General features: G+C 39.1%; 1 protein-coding gene across 1 annotated transcript in view; it reads right to left on the bottom strand.

Moving 5' to 3' along the window:
- Sorcs3 (sortilin related VPS10 domain containing receptor 3) overlaps positions 1-20,211 on the bottom strand; it is a 557,764-nt gene that overhangs the window by 40,658 nt on the left and 496,895 nt on the right. Inside the window, exons 15-16 of the mRNA XM_048338300.1 lie at positions 7,155-7,272; positions 5,917-6,050 (exon numbers count right to left, since the gene is read on the bottom strand). Coding sequence (XP_048194257.1) covers positions 5,917-6,050; positions 7,155-7,272 — 252 coding nt within the window. The remainder of the gene's footprint in view (positions 1-5,916; positions 6,051-7,154; positions 7,273-20,211) is intronic.

Here is a 20,211-nt window from a genome sequence, read left to right on the forward strand (position 1 = left end):
TTATATACTATATATTAAGTTATATGTTATTAATAACATAATATATTATAAGAGGTAGGCTAGTACCTATCTCTTACCAGTTTTGCATTGGTACCGTGTTGATAGCTTGAAATTTGTCATTGTGGGAATAGATACAGGGATCAATATTTGTTTATTCCAAGGGAGATGGTAGTTAAATATTTACTAGCTCTCCACTGAATATCTTATTTCTAAGCGTTCATTGGGCTGTGGTGTGTCTGCACTACATCAACAGAATTCCCCCTCCTGCTTTGTGAGATGAACCTGTTGACCAGTCCTACTGAACCTGGGAACTACTGGTAATCTGTGAAGGTAGGATGATCCTTTTTGTAGCCTTGTGAAGGAGGGAACTGTTCTATTGCTCCGTGCAAACTATAGCACTCTTCACTAGTTCTGTTCAGCTCTGCTACCTGTTTGCGATGATGCAGCAATTTAAAAAGGGTGCATCAAGCATGCTGCTTTGCTCCAAAGAGCAAAAGTACCTCGTTAATATTTAACAACATTAATAGAACCTGGCTGCCCCCAAGCTGTGGATTTCTTCATTAATTTCTAAATTTATATAAAAATTTCTCAGACTGCCCAGCCTTTTTCTCTGCTCAGGAGTCTGCATGATTCGGGACAACAAGCAGCTCCCAGCTGCTGCTCCAGCTTCTGGGGGGGGGGGGGGATGGGGGGAATATGTTCTGGAGAACTGGGAGGTTCAGACATGAAGCAACAGAAAGTTTGATTTGCCTCAGGGAAGTGTGCTGACAGATTCTGCAAACACAGCAGCAGTGTTCTTCCAGATAATAAGTCACCTCTGTGGCTTCCTAGGTAATAAAATCTAAACTTCTAAAAGTTTGAGAGAAAATTTGTTTGTTTTCAGGAGTCCGTGTGTACATCTTCCAAACCCCAACCAAGGAAAATGAATTTTAAGAAGGAAGAGCCATGGCAATTCAAGAAGTGAATAAAACAAAACAAAACTGCATGTCAGTATAGAAAGGGACATTGGTCCATCGTTGGTTCAGTTTCTTCAGTTGGAATGAAAACAGAAAGCCCAAAGAGGCCAAACGAATCACCCAAGTTTGCACACCGCTGACAGAGGCAGATGGGAATGCTAACTAATCAGGAAGGAATGCTGTTCTGTATCAGTACAATCACAAGGACATCTTTCTAGCCACCAGGGAAAATTCTTAGCCAACTATGGAATCATCATGATGTCTTCCAGAAAGGCTTTGGGCACTGTCCCTGTCCAATAACATCCTACCCCTATCAGAGCCTCCTGGACCACTAGTTCCACTCTTCTGTCCCCTGGTACTGTTCTACAGGTGCCCCTGTCCCATCAAAGGAGGCCAGGTAACATACTGACTTGGAATCAGGAAGGTCTTGCCAAGCACAGTGTGAGCACTCACAAACAGATGCAGCGATAACAGCGATGGATGAATAATTAATGTCATCATCATCATCATTATCATCTGTCATCCTAAGGCATAAACCTTATAGTCACAGAGAAAAAAAAACATCCCAGCCAATTATAACCAAGACATTACAGAAATGGTTTGGAAAACCCAACAAGCATTCAAACATTTCTTCCAATTTTATCCTACTCTCTCCATATCTCTTATCCCTTTACTCACCAACAACTTTCTCATTTATCAACTATGTTAGTACCTGATTCATTTCTCTGAAAGGCTGCAGTTTTCCATTAATCAGCAACAAGACTGTACAGTTCCACCACTACCTCTTAAAGGAAGCCTTCCATTATTGCATGTTCTCTTTGTCCAATAGTCTCTGACCATCTCCAGCATGTCAGTAAAACTAGTATTGTCCAATAGAACTCCCTACAGTTTAAATGTTTTGTCTGTGCTGTCCATTATGGTAATCATTAGCCAGTGAAACTAAGAAATTGTATTCAAATTTTATTTCAAATAACCACATGTGACTTGTGATTACAAGAATGAACACTGTAGCTCAGGGCCATAAATTTCAGCATTTAATTATATTCTTTATTATCCTGTTGTGCCTTCTTTTAGCTCAATAACTCTTCTCAGTAAACTGCTTACTGTCTTGTTTAAACTTTAGCTTGCCCACTATGTAAAAAATTATATATGCTTCCATGCGATCCACATGCATAATACTAGAGATTAACTGGGTTTGGGGTAGAGCTAAATTGATGTTTGTGGTACCCTCAAAGCCTTCCCATCTGTTCTCTGCTTGATAACCATATTGATAACCATATTCTGTGGATCTGGTAGGAATATTATCCAATTATCCAATCTGTGTCTCCATTTCTGCTATCAATATATTGCTTGTAATAACAAATGATTCCTCCATAACTTGGTACAGAAGAGTAGGTAAGATCATTCATGTCAAAAGAACTGGTGCAACATCTAATAAACAATAAACTCCAAGGAACATTATCGTGGAGTGTGGTTGGGTGAATGAAGAAAAGATGAAGACCATTTCATATGTACTCACTGGATATTTGTATTTGGATCTCCCAGTAGGATATTCTCCCTTAGAAATCGCTCACATAACTTTAAAGCAAACCCTTCATTCTCCCTTTTGTACCACCTGCTTGTCTCTAACAATCTCAATTCTCAGTGAGAATTTGTTCCTCACCTGCTCACGAGGACAGATGCTATGGAATAGCTCTCCACAGTAAGCTTACAGCAGGGGATTTGTGAGATTCTGACTCTGGTGAAGCATCAATATTTATGTGGTGCTCCCACTTATTATCAATACCCACTCTGGTAGAAGTGGTGAAAGGAAATTGCGTTTGACAGATAAATGCTTGTGTGAATCTATGAAGCCCTCCCTTTAAGCACAGTAAGGACATAGGCGGAAAGTAATTCCCCTTTGGCAATCTAGGTTGTAGCCTTCAACACTTCCATCAAAATGAGGATGGCTCAATCTGCCTTAGCCGTCTCCCATCCTAAACTATTAAACTGGGTTATATCCTCTTTCTGCTGTCTCTGAGTCTTAAACTTTGCCTAGACCAATCAACTGAGCATGCCCTGATTTAGCGTGAAGAAGCCACTTAATGGAATGTGCATGGTAATCACTTGTGCTGGCTGTGCTGGGCCCTTCAGATTCCTTAGTTAATAATACTTCCTGGTAGGAAGACCATGAGATGGACACATAGGGCGATGAAACTATTGCCACGCATTGCTTTTTGGCATTGGTACTTAAGGTATAAAGTCAAATCATATTCTATAAACACACACACACACACACACACACACACACACACACACACACTTAAAACTAGTACCTATGCTTATGGAAACTGACTTAAAGACAAAGAAGACCCATTTTCAGCCCCCTCAAGCACTGGCAAATAACCAAGAAATTCCAGAAATCATAAATACTGGATCTGACTGAAGTGCTGCCTGTGCATGTATGAAACACCATGGTGAAACCCCTTTGGACAATTAATATACCTTTAATAAATGAATGATGAGAATGTAAAACTTGATTAAAAGGGGCAAGGCAAAGGGGGAACATGAAGGAAGGTGAATAAGGTAAAAAAATATTTATGTACTTGTATAAAAATAGAATGTTGGAGCTTATTGACATCATTTTGGGGAGAGGTGTGGATTCTGGGACAAAGGGGTGTGTCTGATCAAAGCAAGTGCACACAGACAGACATATGTCAAATGTAACCCACTTTTAGAAGTAATTGATGCTAGTAAAATGGGGGGGGAAATGAATTTCTCCCACATTCAAAAATGGTGTAACAATACATTTAGACTATGGTGAGAGGGGTGTTTTCTGATGATGTACAACCACTAAATAGCATCAACCCTTTCCTTCGTGTTGACCTGGCATCTGACTTGAGAGCTTCTCCTACTTCCTTCTTAATATCAGGTGTGATTGACTATAGAAATGTAAATAGACAATATCTTATAGCAAAAAAATTACAATGTCTTCCTGGAGACTATGTATTTATTAGAATACCAAAAGTCAAAACTGCTTCATTTTGGAGTTATTTAGAGTTAATGAAACATTCTATATTAAACTCCATCTGTAGCAGTAAACCTCAGTCATTTGGAGATGAGTTTTAATTTTATAGTAACTAAATGTGGACACTCTATTCCTTCTGAAACATAAAGTGAATCTCAAATAAGACTTGTTTGATTCCTTGAGATAATATAGAAAAGAGAACATGAGATTTAACTAAACCTGCACCCTGGATCCCAACTATTTCTCTTCCAGTCATGGAATTGCTCATGTTCTCTCCATTCAAATAGCAATAGTAAGGATTTTGACCTTGCAAGATCCTGGGTCCAGCTTCAGCTACAGATGTGATTACTACAAGGCTTGGCAAGGATCCTGCTTTACCCTTAGAGGTGGGTTCTGACAGCCAACCCCAAAGAAGGGCTCAGAAATCCTTTAAGCAATGCCACCAGCATTAAGACAAACGGATAACACCCAAAGGTACTACTTTGTAGACAGTGCTTATTTGAAGCTCTGGTTTATTTGCCAGAAATCCTATGGGGACTAGTTAACCCTGGGGTACAAAATTCACACAGCAGCTACCATATGTTGCATGTGTAGCTTGTACACTATTAGGATAAACGTTTTATCTATATTAATGGTCTAGACTCATTTATTAATTCACTTATTTCTCCCAAGGACCCAATGAGGTACGTGTTATGTATTTTTATTTTGCAGCTGAGAAGATGAAGTCACAGAGTCCATGAAAATTTCCCAGAATAAATACTGTGGATATCAGCAATGGGATTTTTATCCAAACTAGTAAATGTTACTGAATTACTAAAATAAAAATATTTATACTACAGGTCTTATTTCTATTCACTTATGAGGGCTTCTTACAATGGATGACAGTTTGCCATAGATCAGAAAGACACAGAAGAACCTGTAGTCTGACACTCTCAAAGGCAGTGTGCCTAAATAAGGTCAATCTACAACAGGGCCCAAGGCATCCCTGATATTTATGTTCTGGATATTGAGTATGACTATCAATACATCAAAAGCCATACTTCTAAGTGGACTACTTTACACATTGCTATGACTATTTTGTAACATAATAAGAAATATTTCCCTGGGCTGTACTTGGTGGTATAGCTATGTGGGAAGCAAAGGTAAAGAGGATCATGGTCCGAGGCCATCCCTGAATAAAAATATCCAAAAATAAATAAAACAAACAAAAAGGGCTGGGGGTGTGGCTCTAGTGGGATAGCACCTACTTACCAATCACAAAAGCTCAAGTTCAAATCAGTACCACAAAAAAAAGGTATTTTCCCAACTGTAACATGTTTGTTCTTCATTCCCAAAGGGCCAAAAATGCCCCCAGAAAGTTTCCTGTGACTGAACTTGAAATTGCACTCAGCTGAACCCATTTTAATGACTCTCACTTAAGCCAAGCTTTCCAGGGAACACGCTGAGGATAAAGGGAAGATAGGCACCCCTGTCTTGCAGTTATCGGTTACCTGCCTTGTAGAAAGAGATGGCTTCTGGGACAAATCTCCACCAGATGGATGAAATGAGAATGGACAGAAGGAGGGAAGGAGGCTGTAGGTCTGGAATAATAGTTTTAAACCTATTTGTTTGTACTGCTGGGATTCAGCTCCAAGGAAAACCAGAGGCCGAATCTGGGGTTGGCTCCCTGAGCTTCGTCAGTGCCCAATTCAATTCTTCCAGTACTGTCCAACACTGATGAGTGAGAAGAAGCCTTCTTGGGAAGGACTGCTCTGATGGTGCAGTGATTATCCTTGTGGAAATCCTTCATTTTCTCCTCCTTTCAATGATGCAGATTGTTCTAAATGTTTCCCCAAACCAGGCCAGCTATCTCATCCTTTATCTCTGTATCATTTGCTAACTCCATCCAAACTCCAATCCTACCAACAGGTAAACATCTGTTTGAAATTGGTTATAAAATGCCAAAGGACTCACCACTCAAAGTCCCAGTCAGCACAGACACAGGGTTCTGAGACTACCGAGCCGGAATAGTCTCGGCCCAGGGCACACTGAGCTCCTGGCTTGCGTTTCTTGAATATTTTCCTCTCTCCCATGACACAAGGTTCTCCCTTAGAGAGAAAGTACAAAGTGTGAGACATAGAAAAACACTCAGGACGTGTGATAAACTAGCTTGTTAATAAAAGGCATTGGCTTTTCCATCTGTTTATTTTTATTTTATTTTTTATAGATATGTAAAATGATTTTATTCAACACTGTCATGTAAATATAGAATATATGTAGCAGAGCAATTACACAATATTTATTGCACAGCCAGTAATATATCTAATATATCTATGGTAATTTATCATCTAGCAGTTTCCTTTTTTAAAACCACCCAGAACTTCTAAGAACGGAAATATGACTCTTTTGCCACCACATAGAAAGCATGATAGGAAACTGGCTGAGGGTCAGCCACCCTTCCATGTACCCTGACACATGCTGATATGTCGTGCTCTTTTCCACCTCTGGACAACACAAACACTCCACGCAGCCACACACACAATGGCATTGCCCAAGTAGATACACCAGCAAGTCTACAGGAAAGAACCATTTCTGGCTCCCCCCACCCCCTATCATCTTGACAGTAACATTAAATTTGACCCCAAACATTCCTTTTCTGTATCACATAATCATAACAAAGTCCTAAATCATACTCAAGGAAAAAGAAAAAGAGAAGCTGATACAAATGACAAGGACTGGAGTGTTTAGAAAATCCAGAATTCTGTCTCTGCCACCTAAGACCAGATACTCATCCTTGATAGATGACCCCGCCCTCCCCTCTTTCTTAGCAGTCCTCTTCCTGATTCTCCAGAGTGCTCTGATATCAGGCTGGTGTGAGACATGCTCTCACTCTCTACAGTAGTAGAGTAGACAGGCAAGCCAGTATAGGCTTCCTAGCTGTGTGCTGCACAGTTATATGCAGATGAATCGAAAAGTTGTGTTTTGAGCATTCCTTCTCCTCTGGGAAGCTCAGTGACCTCAGTGAGTACAAAGAACCCAAATGATCCCTACATACCATCTAACCTAGCTGGGCTGGGTGCACCCAACCCCTTTCCCCAAATCCATATGAACATCCTCAGATGGCCCACTACCTTCATCCCACCCAAAGGTCCAGAGAACACTGAACCCAGAACCTCCTCCTAGAAGCCAGCCTTCCCTGCCATGGGGAGTACCTGATTGAGCAGGTGCCAGGTCTGATAGTCATCCTTGGTGCAGCGCCGGCTGAAGATAGACTTGTAATCCACTTTCACCAACTGCCACTCAGAGCGCAGGCTGAAGTGGCCAAAAACTCTAAGTGTTTAGGGGGAGGGTGGGAAAGGAAGCAGAGGAGAGCCATTGTCAGTCAGCAAGGCATCACAAGATCAAGGTGAAAGCTTTCAATGTAGCCTGGACTTTTCCTCTTCTTCCAGAGTGAGAAGAAACTAGCCTCATGCCACTTGGCATGTTGTTCAAAGTGGGTTTTCATTTAAGCTTTTTTTTTCTTCATTAGAAAAGCTACATGTGTGATTTATAAGAAGTGTTTTAGATAGAGGAATCAGAGAAAAAGAAAGACATTCACAAGAATCCAAAATCTACCACTCAGATAAAACCATTGTTCATATCGCAGACTCCTCATTTTTCCTTAATGCAAACACTGGTGTTCTATCTATGCCCATGGACAGGAAGGGTTTCCTCATTGTAAAGTGGCAGATAAATAAAAAGTGGAAAGTGGTTGTTAGGAGGAGAATGGGATAGGCTATGACTTCATCTGTTTTACTTAAAATTCCTACCACCTAATTCACATGAATGCCACCTGCTCTCCCTCCTCAATCCCTGAAAAATCACAGCAGTGTCATAAAAGGAATTCATATTTATGTATAGTAAAGAAGTAAACCCTCTATGAGACTTGGGTAATCAATAATGACCTTTTCAAAGCTCAGCAATTGATAGCCCTATAAATATGAATGATCAATCATTTCTAGAAAAATAGAAAAAAAGGGCTGATAATCTATACTCTACTCAGGAGGTATGCCTTGCAATTACAATACAAGACATCCATCATGGTGATGTAAAGGAGAGACAAATCAGGCTGGGATCTTAAAACAACTGAAGTCATTCACAGAATTGGATGCTGTTGGTTTCAGAAAGATTTAATCATAATACCAGCCTTGGATTCTCCTGTGCCAAAGTTCAAATATTCTTTGGTGAGAAACAAAAGACTAAAGCTCATCATGTGACTATCTGAAAGGGGAAGATACTTCGGAGCAACATGGGGACCAACATAAATTGCGAAATGAGGAAAGAAATTGGATTGTTTCTGTAGAGCACATGACAAAAATACAATTGCAGAACCAACTATAAAAGTTCAGATACATTCATTAAAAACTTAAAGCCTTATCTAAAATGAGATCAAACATATTGTAAGGGACAGATAGGTGGGTCTATCTTCATTAAAACTATAGGGTCTTCAAAATCAAGAGACAAAAGATAAAAAGACAAACCATTCCAAAAGCAATACTTACAAAACCATTTGGTGTAAACCAACTGTACAACTCATAAGGGTGGGGAAGAGGGAAATGGGGAGGGGGAGGAGGGGGAAAATGAGGGAGAAGGTAACAAGAATAAGAAATGTACTCACTGCCTTACATATGAAACTGTAACCCCTCTGTACTTCACTTTGACAATAAAGAATAAAAAAGAAAAAAATTAACATAAAAAACTACAGGGTCTTGATGTGAGTCATATTTTAGAACTGAGTGGTAGAAGTATATAGCCTACAACATTCCATGTATGTGGCTGCCACCATAGAGCAGAATGAACTTCTCTCTCTCTCTCTCTCTCTCTCTCTCTCTCTCTCTTTCTCTCCTAGATTTTCTCCATTTTCTAGCACTCTTGCTAGAGCCAATGGTTTCTGAATTCAGTGCACTACTGGAAAAGTCATGCAGGAAGATATTTCCATCTTTTAGTTCTGAAATGCTTGAGTTCCCATTCAATCTATCGTCAATCGTGAACACAATAGTTTCCTCCTCTCATAAATCCTAGTTGTTTGGAGAAAGGGGAGTTAAATTGATAAGCCCATCACTGAAAACAGGCCAGAGGAGAAGACGTTGACAAAGGTCCCCTTCCCTCCCTGTCCAACCTCTAAAATCTCCACATTCAAAATGTCACTCTCTCTAGCAAGCCTTCCCGAATTCCAGTCGTCTGAGTAGCAGGATGTAAGACTCAACTACTTTTGCCTTTCCAAATAGAGTACCTACCTTATGAATCACAAAATGCACCATGCTAGATCAAACCCGTTAATCTCTAGACATAATTTATTAAGCAGACACGTGAGGAAAATATGTGGCACATGATTTTTGTGAATGACAGCAAGGAGGATGATGGAGTCTGCTACAGCCACTTGGAAGAAAAATAACAGGATCCAGGTGCTCATGAAATTATGTGGCTGAAGAGTACCTAATTAAAGTATTAAAATCAACCAGAGGGAGATGTGAATAGTTAGCTGCAAGTTTCTGCTGCCTTTTGTCTTTATCTCTGTTATGAATGACTTGAAGTCATGAAAATAATGCTTATCAAGGGAGATTGAACTTACTATGACACAAACTGGAACTAAGACTCAATATGCTTTACTAAAGAATGAAGACCTAATAAGGACTTGGCAGTCTAAAGAGATAGGCTGAATATAATAAGATATGATATAAGAGGAAGAAATGTCAAATCCTTCCTTTGGTAATGACATAAGTACTAGATTTTTTTAAAAAATAAAGCAGACTTGGAATAGTTCATGTTAAAGGAAATAATAGCAGCTTAAGGAGGTTCATATGCAATGTGATTAATATAACTGAATACTTCAGAGAGACCTGAAATTCACAAAATGATCTTAACAGGAGCTCACAGAATAATGTATGTTATCTTGATCAAAAGAGGCAATAATCCTGGGCTATTCTACACTAGTCAGATCACAAAGAAGAATTGCGATTAATTTTTTATTTTACCATTCAAGAAAAGTCCTCAAGAAAAACATAGACTACGTGCTCAATCCACAGTTCCCATTTAGGCCTTGTGGTGGTAGTAGATTCTGAACCTTTTGAAATTTTAAACAGAACTATGAATTCATTGAAACATATATTTGCCTATAGATATATCCCTTCTTTTATCATATTACCTCAAATGATTCATATTTCTCAAAATTTATAGGTCATTAAGAAAGAGTGATTAAGATGCTATAGTTAGTTGGAGGGGGTACTGGTGGCTCATGTCTGTAATTGTAGCTACTCAGGAAGCTGAGATCTGAGGATCACAGTTCTAAGCCAGCTCAGGCAGGAAAGTCTGTGAGACTCTTCAATTAACTACCAGACAATCAGAAGTGGAGCTGTGGTTCAAAGTGGGAAAGTGCTGGCCTTGAGCAAAAAAGGTCAGACAGTGCCCAGGTCCTGAGTTCAAGTACCACAATCACCATTAACAAAAAGATGTTATCATACGTTGAATGGTATTCCATGAAGCTTAGAATGTGACCTTATTTGGGTAAAAATAATATTTCCGGATGTAAGTAAATGAGAATATCAAGATAAGGTAATCCTGAATTACCAAGATGGACTAAATCCAAGGACAAGTATTCTGGTCAGAGATGCAAACAGGAAAGGTTCTCACTGAAAAGACATTGTGAAGACAAAAGTTGAATATGGAGTTGTATTTTCACAGACTAAGAAATATGCAGAGTCATCAGAAAAAGTAGTAGAGAATAAATTCTTGCCTAAAAATTCGGAAGAAGTAGAGCCTCTGGCTTCGAGAACTGTGTGAGAGAGAAGGAAAAAAAACACAAAAAGAGGGCTGGGGATATAGCCTAGTGGCAAGAGTGCCTGCCTCGGATACACGAGGCCCTAGGTTCAATTCCCCAGCACCACATATACAGAAAACGGCCAGAAGGGGCACTGTGGCTCAAGTGGCAGAGTGCTAGCCTTGAGCGGGAAGAAGCCAGGGACAGTGCTCAGGCCCTGAGTCCAAGGCCCAGGACTGGCCAAAAAAAAAAAAAAAAAAAAAAGAAAAAAAAGAAAACAAAAAACACTGTGTTCTTTTAAGATGCCCAATTTGTGGTAATTTGGATAGCAGTCACAGGAGACTAATACAGATGACAGTATGATTCAATGGCAGTCTTCATCTCTCAGTCTAAGAGGTCATATATGACCTAGAGTTGAGTAACCTGAACACACCTTAGGAAGAAACAAAAGAAATAAGAGCCAAGGAGTTGGGGAGGGGGAGATGTTCTATCAGACAAAGTTTGCTAGAGGGCAAGAGGTGCTATAGAGTCAACTAAGCACAAAACTCTGAGCTGAGGCTGGATCACTCCCCAAAGCTGACAGTAAGTGAGATGCAATGATCATCCATGTACATGGTCTAACAGAGCCTTTAATGATCTCTTCCAAGTTATCAGTTTTCCCAATTCTGGGATGTCTGTGTCAAAGCTAAGGGTGTTCATTTTGCAAGACTAAATACAAGAATAGGGGATGAGTCCAAACTTGTAGACTAGTTCAGATTCTTCTCTTTTAAAATCTTGGCACATACATTCTTTTTATCTATCTATCTATCTATCTATCTATCTATCTATCTATCTATCTATCTATCTATCTATCTATTTTGGGGCTTCTATCCTGAATTTCATTATTGTGTTTCCCAGGTCTTTCCTCAAACTGTCAATTGATACACTAATACTTTCACTTGTGAAGACACCAGTTTACTTTCCTAACAGGTTAGTTTCATGTGTCCAATGCAAAATTATAATCACTTAAACACTGTGAGGATCATGAGCTTCCTTAGTTTCCCCAGTGGCCTTTGATGAAGATCACTGAGTAAAACCACTGAACATCTTTCCAACTTAAACACATATGAACACTCATTTCTCCTCCTTCTGACCATTGTCACTTCTAGGAAGACCTCAGTCTTTGTGCATATGTCCCATGATGTGCTAGTGTCTCTGACATTTCTGCATGGACTCAGCTTCTCACACTTTCTCAGGATCACCTGCATTCACTGCTCATCTGGCTATAGCTATGGAAGCTGAAGAAATGAAATCCAAGATGAATATAAGCAGGAGTGAAACAAGCAGGAGATAAAATAAGAACTAGTTCATATTCAACCATTTCTCTTTCTTTTTTTATATAAACACAGGCAGAACAGATGTGAAAATTTGCAAGAAGATCTGGGGATGTCAGAATTCAACACAGAAATCACGAAGATCATCATTGGAATCCATGTTTCTCAGTGAAAAGGTACACATAATCCTGAACTGGGAAAAAATTTAGCCAGGAATGCGTCTCATAAGTAATTTAAAAGAAAAATTACATCTATTTATCAGATACAATTTTCCATCACTGGAAATATTTCTCTAATACAAAGGAAACCACTTCCAACTAAGTACAGCATACCCCGCTGTCGTGTACTGTCTTTGGGAATGGGGGAAGACAAAGTGGCTCATGTGTCAATTAAATAAGAAAAGCTAAGAGATGAGAATAGAGAAACCGGAGGCATGGAAATATCAAAGGGTGGAATGCACATGGCTCACTGCTACATGCCTGGAGTCCTAGAAACTGAAAGTCTGAAACAAGATGATTTCAAGTTCAAGACTGGCCTGTAATATGTACTGAGTTCAAGGTCATTTTGGGTTACCTAGTGAGTCTCTGACCCAAAAAATAAAAATAAACAAGGAGGAGAGAATAGAATGATTGCTAAACTAGATGCTAATTATTTAAGAAAATCTGATTTTTTTTGGCAATATTATGCTCACTTCAAAAGCTCAAGAGGCCCTTTCATCAGAGGTTGTCTACAAGGGTTTGTTAATCATAGATTGTCATACTTGAAGATTTTTTATTAGTTCATTTAGGATGCCTAAGTGTTTGTACTTCTCTCGGGTCCTAAAAGATGCTGCTGCCTCCAGGCCAAAGCTGAGCACTGCCACTCTAGACCACCTATCCACAAATTCTTAGTTTTCTTATATCTTTGATCAAAATGTTGTTACTCAGTTAGAAACATCCCTAGTTTATAGTCCTTGTATCCTGTAAGGAACAATTTGTCTCACCAGTGGTTATGTGATAAAAAATGACTAATGATAACAGAGTGCCAAAAGAGTGAACGAAAGGATTCCAGAGAGTGAGGTTTAGTTCTCAAGTCTTTGGCAAAGAGAAATGGATTCCTAGTTAATCCAGATACAGACAACAACAGTTCTACATCCTTGCCATGATAAACATAAACTACTTTTGCTTCCTTCATGAAGCATAATCAGCAATAGAATCAAACCTTTAGGCTATAATAAAAAGCAAACTAAAATTTTTTAAATTCCTGTAGGCACAAAAAATGTTCATTGCCTTTATCATTCAGTTCTCATAGCTGGAATCATCACAAATTACCCAACTACTCTCTTATCAAAGGCTTTGACTCAAATAGTAGTTCTGACATGAAAATTCCATTTTCAAAGTACATATTAACTCAAAACATAGGGGCCGTGTGTGTGTGTGTGTGTGTGTGTGTGTGTGTGTGTGTATCTGTGTGTGTATCTGTGTCTGTGTGTGTGTGTGTGCTGTTGTTCCAGGATGTGGTATCTTGCTACTGAGCTTTGGAGAAAGTGGGCAATTTCTACATAAATATAGATAGCTGCCTGGGAATTTGAACCTGCCTTTTGCTTTCCCTGAGGAAGTTACTTGTAACCAGAGAAATAAAATAAATGAATTCTCTAAGCCATTTTTCACTGTATGGATTTTCAGGGCAAAAATCAATTAAAATTTATTATTTCTGTTTGTAACTTTTTTCTTTTTACCTAGTTATACGGGTTTTTCATATGAGTGTATGCCTGCACTACAGATTCATCTTCTTGGACTCTATGAACCTAAGATTCTGTTGGAGTTTTTTAAAGAAAAGCATTCCCTTTCTAAACGTGCATACCACTACCATTACTCTGGTCACAAATGGACCTGTACTCCTACATCGTTGTTTAACTTTCAGCATAAAGGTAGAACTAAGTACAGAAATTAGAAGATCTGGTTTTTCCTCATCCTCCTTTGCCACAAATTAGCTGGACAACTTGAATGAATCACTTCCCTTAAGAATGTAATGTCCTTTATTTTATTTATTTATTTATTTATTTATTTATTTATTTTGCCAGTCCTGGGCCTTGGACTCAGGGCCTGAGCACTGTCCCTGGCTTCTTCCCGCTCAAGGCTAGCATTCTGCCACTTGAGCCACAGCGCCGCTTCTGGCCGTTTTCTGTATATGTGGTGCTGGGGAATCGAACCTAGGCAGGCACTCTTGCCACTAGGCTATATCCCCAGCCCCATGTCCTTTAAATCAATGGCATGACGCTTAAGATGCTGGGATGCAGAGAAAAGCTCCAAGACATCTTCTGAGACGTTCAAGTCCTGTGTCTACCTCTAGATGGACAAATTATTTCCTGGTGACCCTGCATGCAAGGGTTTTCTCTACTACAGTCATGCATCATTCTCTCTGTGTGCACTTCTTTCAATAAAAGATGCTCAATAAATACAGGTCTGGGTTAGTTGATAGATTTAATTGAAAAAAAACATTCACTATTTTTTCTTTCCAAATTGCTATAACACCTAAGAGAACATGGCTATGGTGGGTGCCCTTTGAGACTTAAAAGGATCCAACTTCTGGTGGGGAGGGGGAATAGCCACACTGTCCCAGGTCATCCTGGACTGTGCTAAGGTAGTCAAGACAAATGCCATTTCCCAGGATGTTAAATAATACACCTTTACTTTCTACCATCCAGTCCTGAGTAAGCCTTTCCAGGAAGAAAGTGATTAATTTGAGGGATGTAGGTGGCTCTTGAAAATAAAAGACTTCATTAGAATTCCATCCACACACAGGGTTAGCTACTCATTAATTAAATGATTTCGAATGGGATCTGGGTATGTAATTGCTATAATTTAGATAGAAACAATGCCACACTAAATGTAATTAGAGAAGTAGGATCAAAAAAAAGATGTTTACCACCCTACAGGAGAAAAGCTCTGGGCCACCTGTTTCTCTTGCATAGGTATTTGATTTTAAAAGAAATTCCACTTACAATAGCTTTTATGGATAGTTATAAAAGATAAGTGAGTTTCAGAAGTGAGTGGATGAATATGATCTTTCAAAGAAGGTAAGCACAAGGAGTCATTATCGAGTAGTTGCTTGGGAGTTCAAGAGGTAGGGTTCACTTCAGACTTACTTCTGAGGGTACTTTTCATTGAGCTCAACTAGGATCACATCACGTCAGGAAGTTGTAAACAAGACTTCCCCTGTTTCCCTTCCTTACTTTTTCTGCATTGTGACCCCCTCCACTCACCAATTCCTATTTCTCTTTAAGTCTGTCTGAAAAACATGATCAGAAACAGAGTAAGATCAAGGTTGAATCTATCAACTCTTCTTGACTTTGCTCCTTTTGTGATTGCATCAACTACAATACCCATCATCAGGCAAGGAACCTCTGTACTAGCAGAGACTCAGTCCTCCACTCTCTCCCTGTCTCTGTTTCTGTCTCTCTTCCTGTCGTTGTCCCTGTCTCTCTCTACCTCGATACTCACTGCCAATCCTTTTGTTGCTTTTTCACCTATTCTGTACCATCACCAACTGCTTTTGAAACTCCCATCTATCCAACAACAACAACAACAATAATGTAGTAATAGTAGTAGTCACTGGTCCTGTTCCTTTCCACAGTTTCAATATTTGTGGAGAACACCCTCCAAGCACCTTCTTCCCCTTTTTGAATTATGTGATCTAGCAATAAATATCATGCAAAGAACTTGGAACGTGAACTTCCTTGTATTGGCCTTTGCACATTGTTTTTTTTTTTTTCTCTCTCTCTCTACCTTTAGCTCAAACAGAGTTCTATTTTGTTCTACTAACAGAAGCATGACTTCGTTTTTTCCTCTGAAAGGAATAGCTTTCCACATTTCTTGTTTTAGCCAACTGTAACGGGCAGTATTGGGGAGAAGGGAAAGGAGGAAAACTTTTAACATCTGATTCTTTCAGTGGTTACTTTGATTTCTTTGTTAAGAAACAAAACTGCTCCTAAATGACTTATTATTTTCTTTGCATACATATGAGGTTTTTCTTTATTTTCCTTATCATCATTTTATTTTAAATGTCTTGTTGATTTGCAATGTCCATAGAGAACATAGTATCAATGATATTAGCTTTTTGAAAGTAGTTTAGACTTTGCATAAGCATCCCAGAGGAGGTTTAATCTTATTAGATGTTTGAACATAATTTGCACTCCTTATTTCTTGAATAGAGTGTTCTCTATAGGCCCTTTAAGTTTTTGTTATTTTTGTTGTTGTTGTTGATCATAGGACTTGAATTCCTGGTCTAGGTGCTGTCCTTGATCTCTTTTGCTCAAGGCTAGCCATCTACCATTTTGAGCCACAGTGCCAATTCCAGTTTTCTGGTGGTTAATTGGAGATAAGCGTCTCATGGGCTTTCCTGCTCTGGCTGGTTTCAGGCCATGATCCTCAGATCTCAGCCTCCTGAGTAGTTAGGATCACAGGTGTAAGCTAAATTAAGCTGGCTAAATTAAGTTTGTACGGTGGTTCATATCCAATTTCATGCTAATTTTTTGACTCAAATTATTATTTTCTCAGTAGAGTCTATTAATTGCAATTTCCCTATGATCGTAAATATTCCATTCACCCTTGTATTTTTGCAAGCTCTTGTATGTTATAATCATAGAATTATACAGATTTTAAAGTTATTCTGTCTTCTTGATGGATTTTATTTTAATCCTAGTAATAATTTTTTGCTATATTTTCTATGATCTTTTATCTTCCTCTCTTTCATTCCTTAAGAAAAATGTTCCCTCTCTAAACTTCTGTAGCTTTATATCTGTATTTTAGATATGACCTTTGGCATATTTAATATGAGTCAGACTTCATAGCATGTGAATACAAGTGCCTTATTCCTTTGATAGATTTTAAACTCTTGGAAGTGTGCAGCTCATGTAAGGTGCACACATCATAAGCACTTTTCATTCATTAATGTCTAAGTGGCAACAGAATGAAGTAGCTCAGTACAGAGATGTTAAGACAGGTTACGATGTGAACTGTGGAGAATTCTTCGCATATATTAGACCTCAGTTTCCTCGTGTTCAAAAACAGTAACATTATCTTCTAGCGCTGCTCTGAAGTTGAAATATACAGTATGCAGTACTTACTATATTTATTGGTATAAATAAATTGATGCTTTCAAGCAATTAGCATTGTTCTATAGTGGAACATAATTATGAGTATTTATTTATTGGTTGCCAGAGAATTTTGTGGCTAGCTAGTGATCTCCTCTACATACAAGTCAAATGACAATAATAAATAACTAAAAATGCCAGTAGCAGGAAGAATGCTCACCACTCTGCATGAATTATATTTAATTTGCCATTCCTACTTAACAGGTGAGGAATCTGAGGCTCAAAGAAACTCAATAATTTCACCTGGTAAGATGATGCAGTGAGGCAAATAATGGAACTGGATGTCACATTCATGCAATGTGATGATTGTTCTAGTGCACTGGTCTTCCAGCAAGGCTCAAACTTCCTTTCTAAGTGCTTGGCAACTCAATAGCAATCATTTGACCACACGGTTTGGCACTGGGATGGCCTCTTTCCTTCAGCTCTGAATAGGCTGTTTGCACAAAAGGCAGAAATGCTGTGGCATATATAAACCTAAAAGCACAGTTGGAGAAAGAATAAAAGAAGAAATCTGCAAAGAGGTTGTAACTAGAAAGTTCCAGTGATGATCCTATTTGTCTCAAAGTCTAAAGCATGTACTGTGTGGAGAATTGAGTACTTTACCCTGAGCTATAACAGTCTTACGGGCTTGGTTTCCAGTTAGAAATCCTGAAGGCATGAGAAAGAACAAACAGGCTTGGTTTCCAGTTAGAAATCCTGAAGGCATGGTAAAGAACAAACAGGATCAAAAAGTCTGAGTGCTAAAAAGGTCATTTGGGGAGAATCTCTGGCCTAATTCCTTCATATACTAGCAGGACAAACTAAGGCCAAGATAAAAGAAGAATACAACTAACACCCAAGTCTCTAGAAACTCCTTTCTTGTTTTCCTTTTCACAGGAGATGCTTTCAGCTTGCAGTGAGTGACTGTGACACTATGAGTTTTGCTTCCTTGAGGAATGCAGATGAGAGAAGTGATCGGGACCTGCTGTTAACTTTGATGGGCTTCAGTCGATCTCTCCTTCCCAGGTTGTACTCCATTTCCTCCAAGGCTCTTGTGTCTAAATGGGTATTTTGAACTTTCCATCTACCTGCAACTAAGGGTCACAGCTGCCTGCTATTGTTTCTAGGAAGACAAGGGATATGCTTGGATGAGCTGAGGTGTGGCAGTTCTTTGCACAGCCTTTCTCCTAACTCTGTTGCATCATGGGAATCATGAGAATCACATAGAAAATTATGGAATTCTGGTCTCTGGAGAAATAAAGTCAGCTTCCCCAGAAACAGCTTAGCCGTTGTCTCTGAGTCTTTGACATAGGTGAATGTCAGCGTCACGAGGGTGATAGAATTTAAATTTAGCCTTACAGGTAGCCAGCAAGGTGGAGGATCCTAGTTATCAAATAAAGAAACCTCTGTGGGTACCATCAAAGAACAGGACTCCTCTCATTGGTCTAAATTTTACCCCACATTTGCATATAGATAAATGTGCCAAACATCATCTGCTCTGCAGTGCCCAAAGCTGGCTACATGCAATGCAATTTCTCCCTATTGACACACTGGATTTATTTCTCATTCCTCTAAGTAAATAGTTAAACCTGCTGTGGATTCTAGTGAGTCACACACCATCTTCTCGCCACCTCCGTCCACGACTCAGAATTAGCCATTGCTAGGAAACCACAAATCCCAACTCAATCCTTTTACCCAGCCTTGACGCCTTTCAGTGGCTGGATGTCATTAATTTGAGAGCAAATTATTAGAAACCTGGAAAACAGTTCTGAAACGCCTGCAGATTTATGATGAAGTCATTTCACAAAAGGTCACAGGCAACCCTGCTATAATTAAATCTTTCATTAATTTTTAAAATACACAATAACTTACAACTGCAGCATAAATTAACCGGATGACCTTGAAGAAATTATTTAGAGCACGGCTTCATCAGAAGCCACTATCTAGCAATTTCCTGAATTTTTATTTTACGAGGAAGATTTGTCCATTTTCCATTCTTATCTCTTATTGGCTTCCAGCGGGATAGTTATCTGAAATGGCGTATTAAGCCACTCAGCACATTGGTTAGCGCTAGTACTAGGAAGTGATGGTGGGTAGCTAAGAGTCTTCCTTCCTCTAGATCACAAGTCCAAAGGTAGAAGTATGCTCTGCACAATACCAGCATAAGTGTAGATCCTGCATTGTTCTTATCTGGAGGAAGATTTTTTGTGGGTGTGCTTAGTGAATGCTTTTCCACTCGCTCATGACAAAGAGAATGCATTCTCATTAGAAAAACATTTGCAAACTATAAAAAAAATCTATAGATTAGAAAATAAAAGACTGAGTATCTGATGTCCCCTTCTATCCATTGACAGTATTTCTCATACTAGGAGACAAGCAATAATCAGAAACAACAGCCAGTGCTAAAATTTTCAGAGGTTAGAGGCACCCTGAGGCCTAACACAGTATCTAAATCTCTATCTGTGCTATCCTTCTCTCTCTCTCTCTCTCTCTCTCTATGCTTGTGTGTGTGTGTGTGTGCACACGTGTGTTACCACCACTACCATGACAAAATTTCAGAACAGGATAATAGAACAGATATCATAAACAGTAGACCTGAAATAAACCCCATACAAACTAATCATTGCATCTGCAACAGATGGAAAGTTTTTAGAATATCAACTACCTCCCAGTAGAGGCCTGGACTATTTTCTTTATGCATCAGCCAGTTTCTAGAAGTCTTAGATCAATGCCTACCTTATAGTTGTCTACCAGGACAACTTATCAAATTAAAAAAAATAATTCATGTTACAGAACAGTAGAAAAATGTGGACTGTATTAAATATTCCTATAGGAGCTCAGTTTTCAGTTATCTGTGAAAAGCCTGGCTCTCCATGCCTCCTTTTGCTTCTTCCTCCCCTGGAGACCTCCCTCCCTCTCTGCCTCCATGGAAGAAGCTACTGATGGTGAATTGCAAATCAAAGCAGAAGGAACAGTGTTCTGGGAAGGACAGCAATCATCAAATAGTAGTTTCTGGTCTCCAAAAATTCAAGCCACATCAGTGGCTA

This window comes from Perognathus longimembris, chromosome 2 (genome assembly GCF_023159225.1).
Source record: "Perognathus longimembris pacificus isolate PPM17 chromosome 2, ASM2315922v1, whole genome shotgun sequence".
NCBI lineage: Eukaryota > Metazoa > Chordata > Mammalia > Rodentia > Heteromyidae > Perognathus > Perognathus longimembris.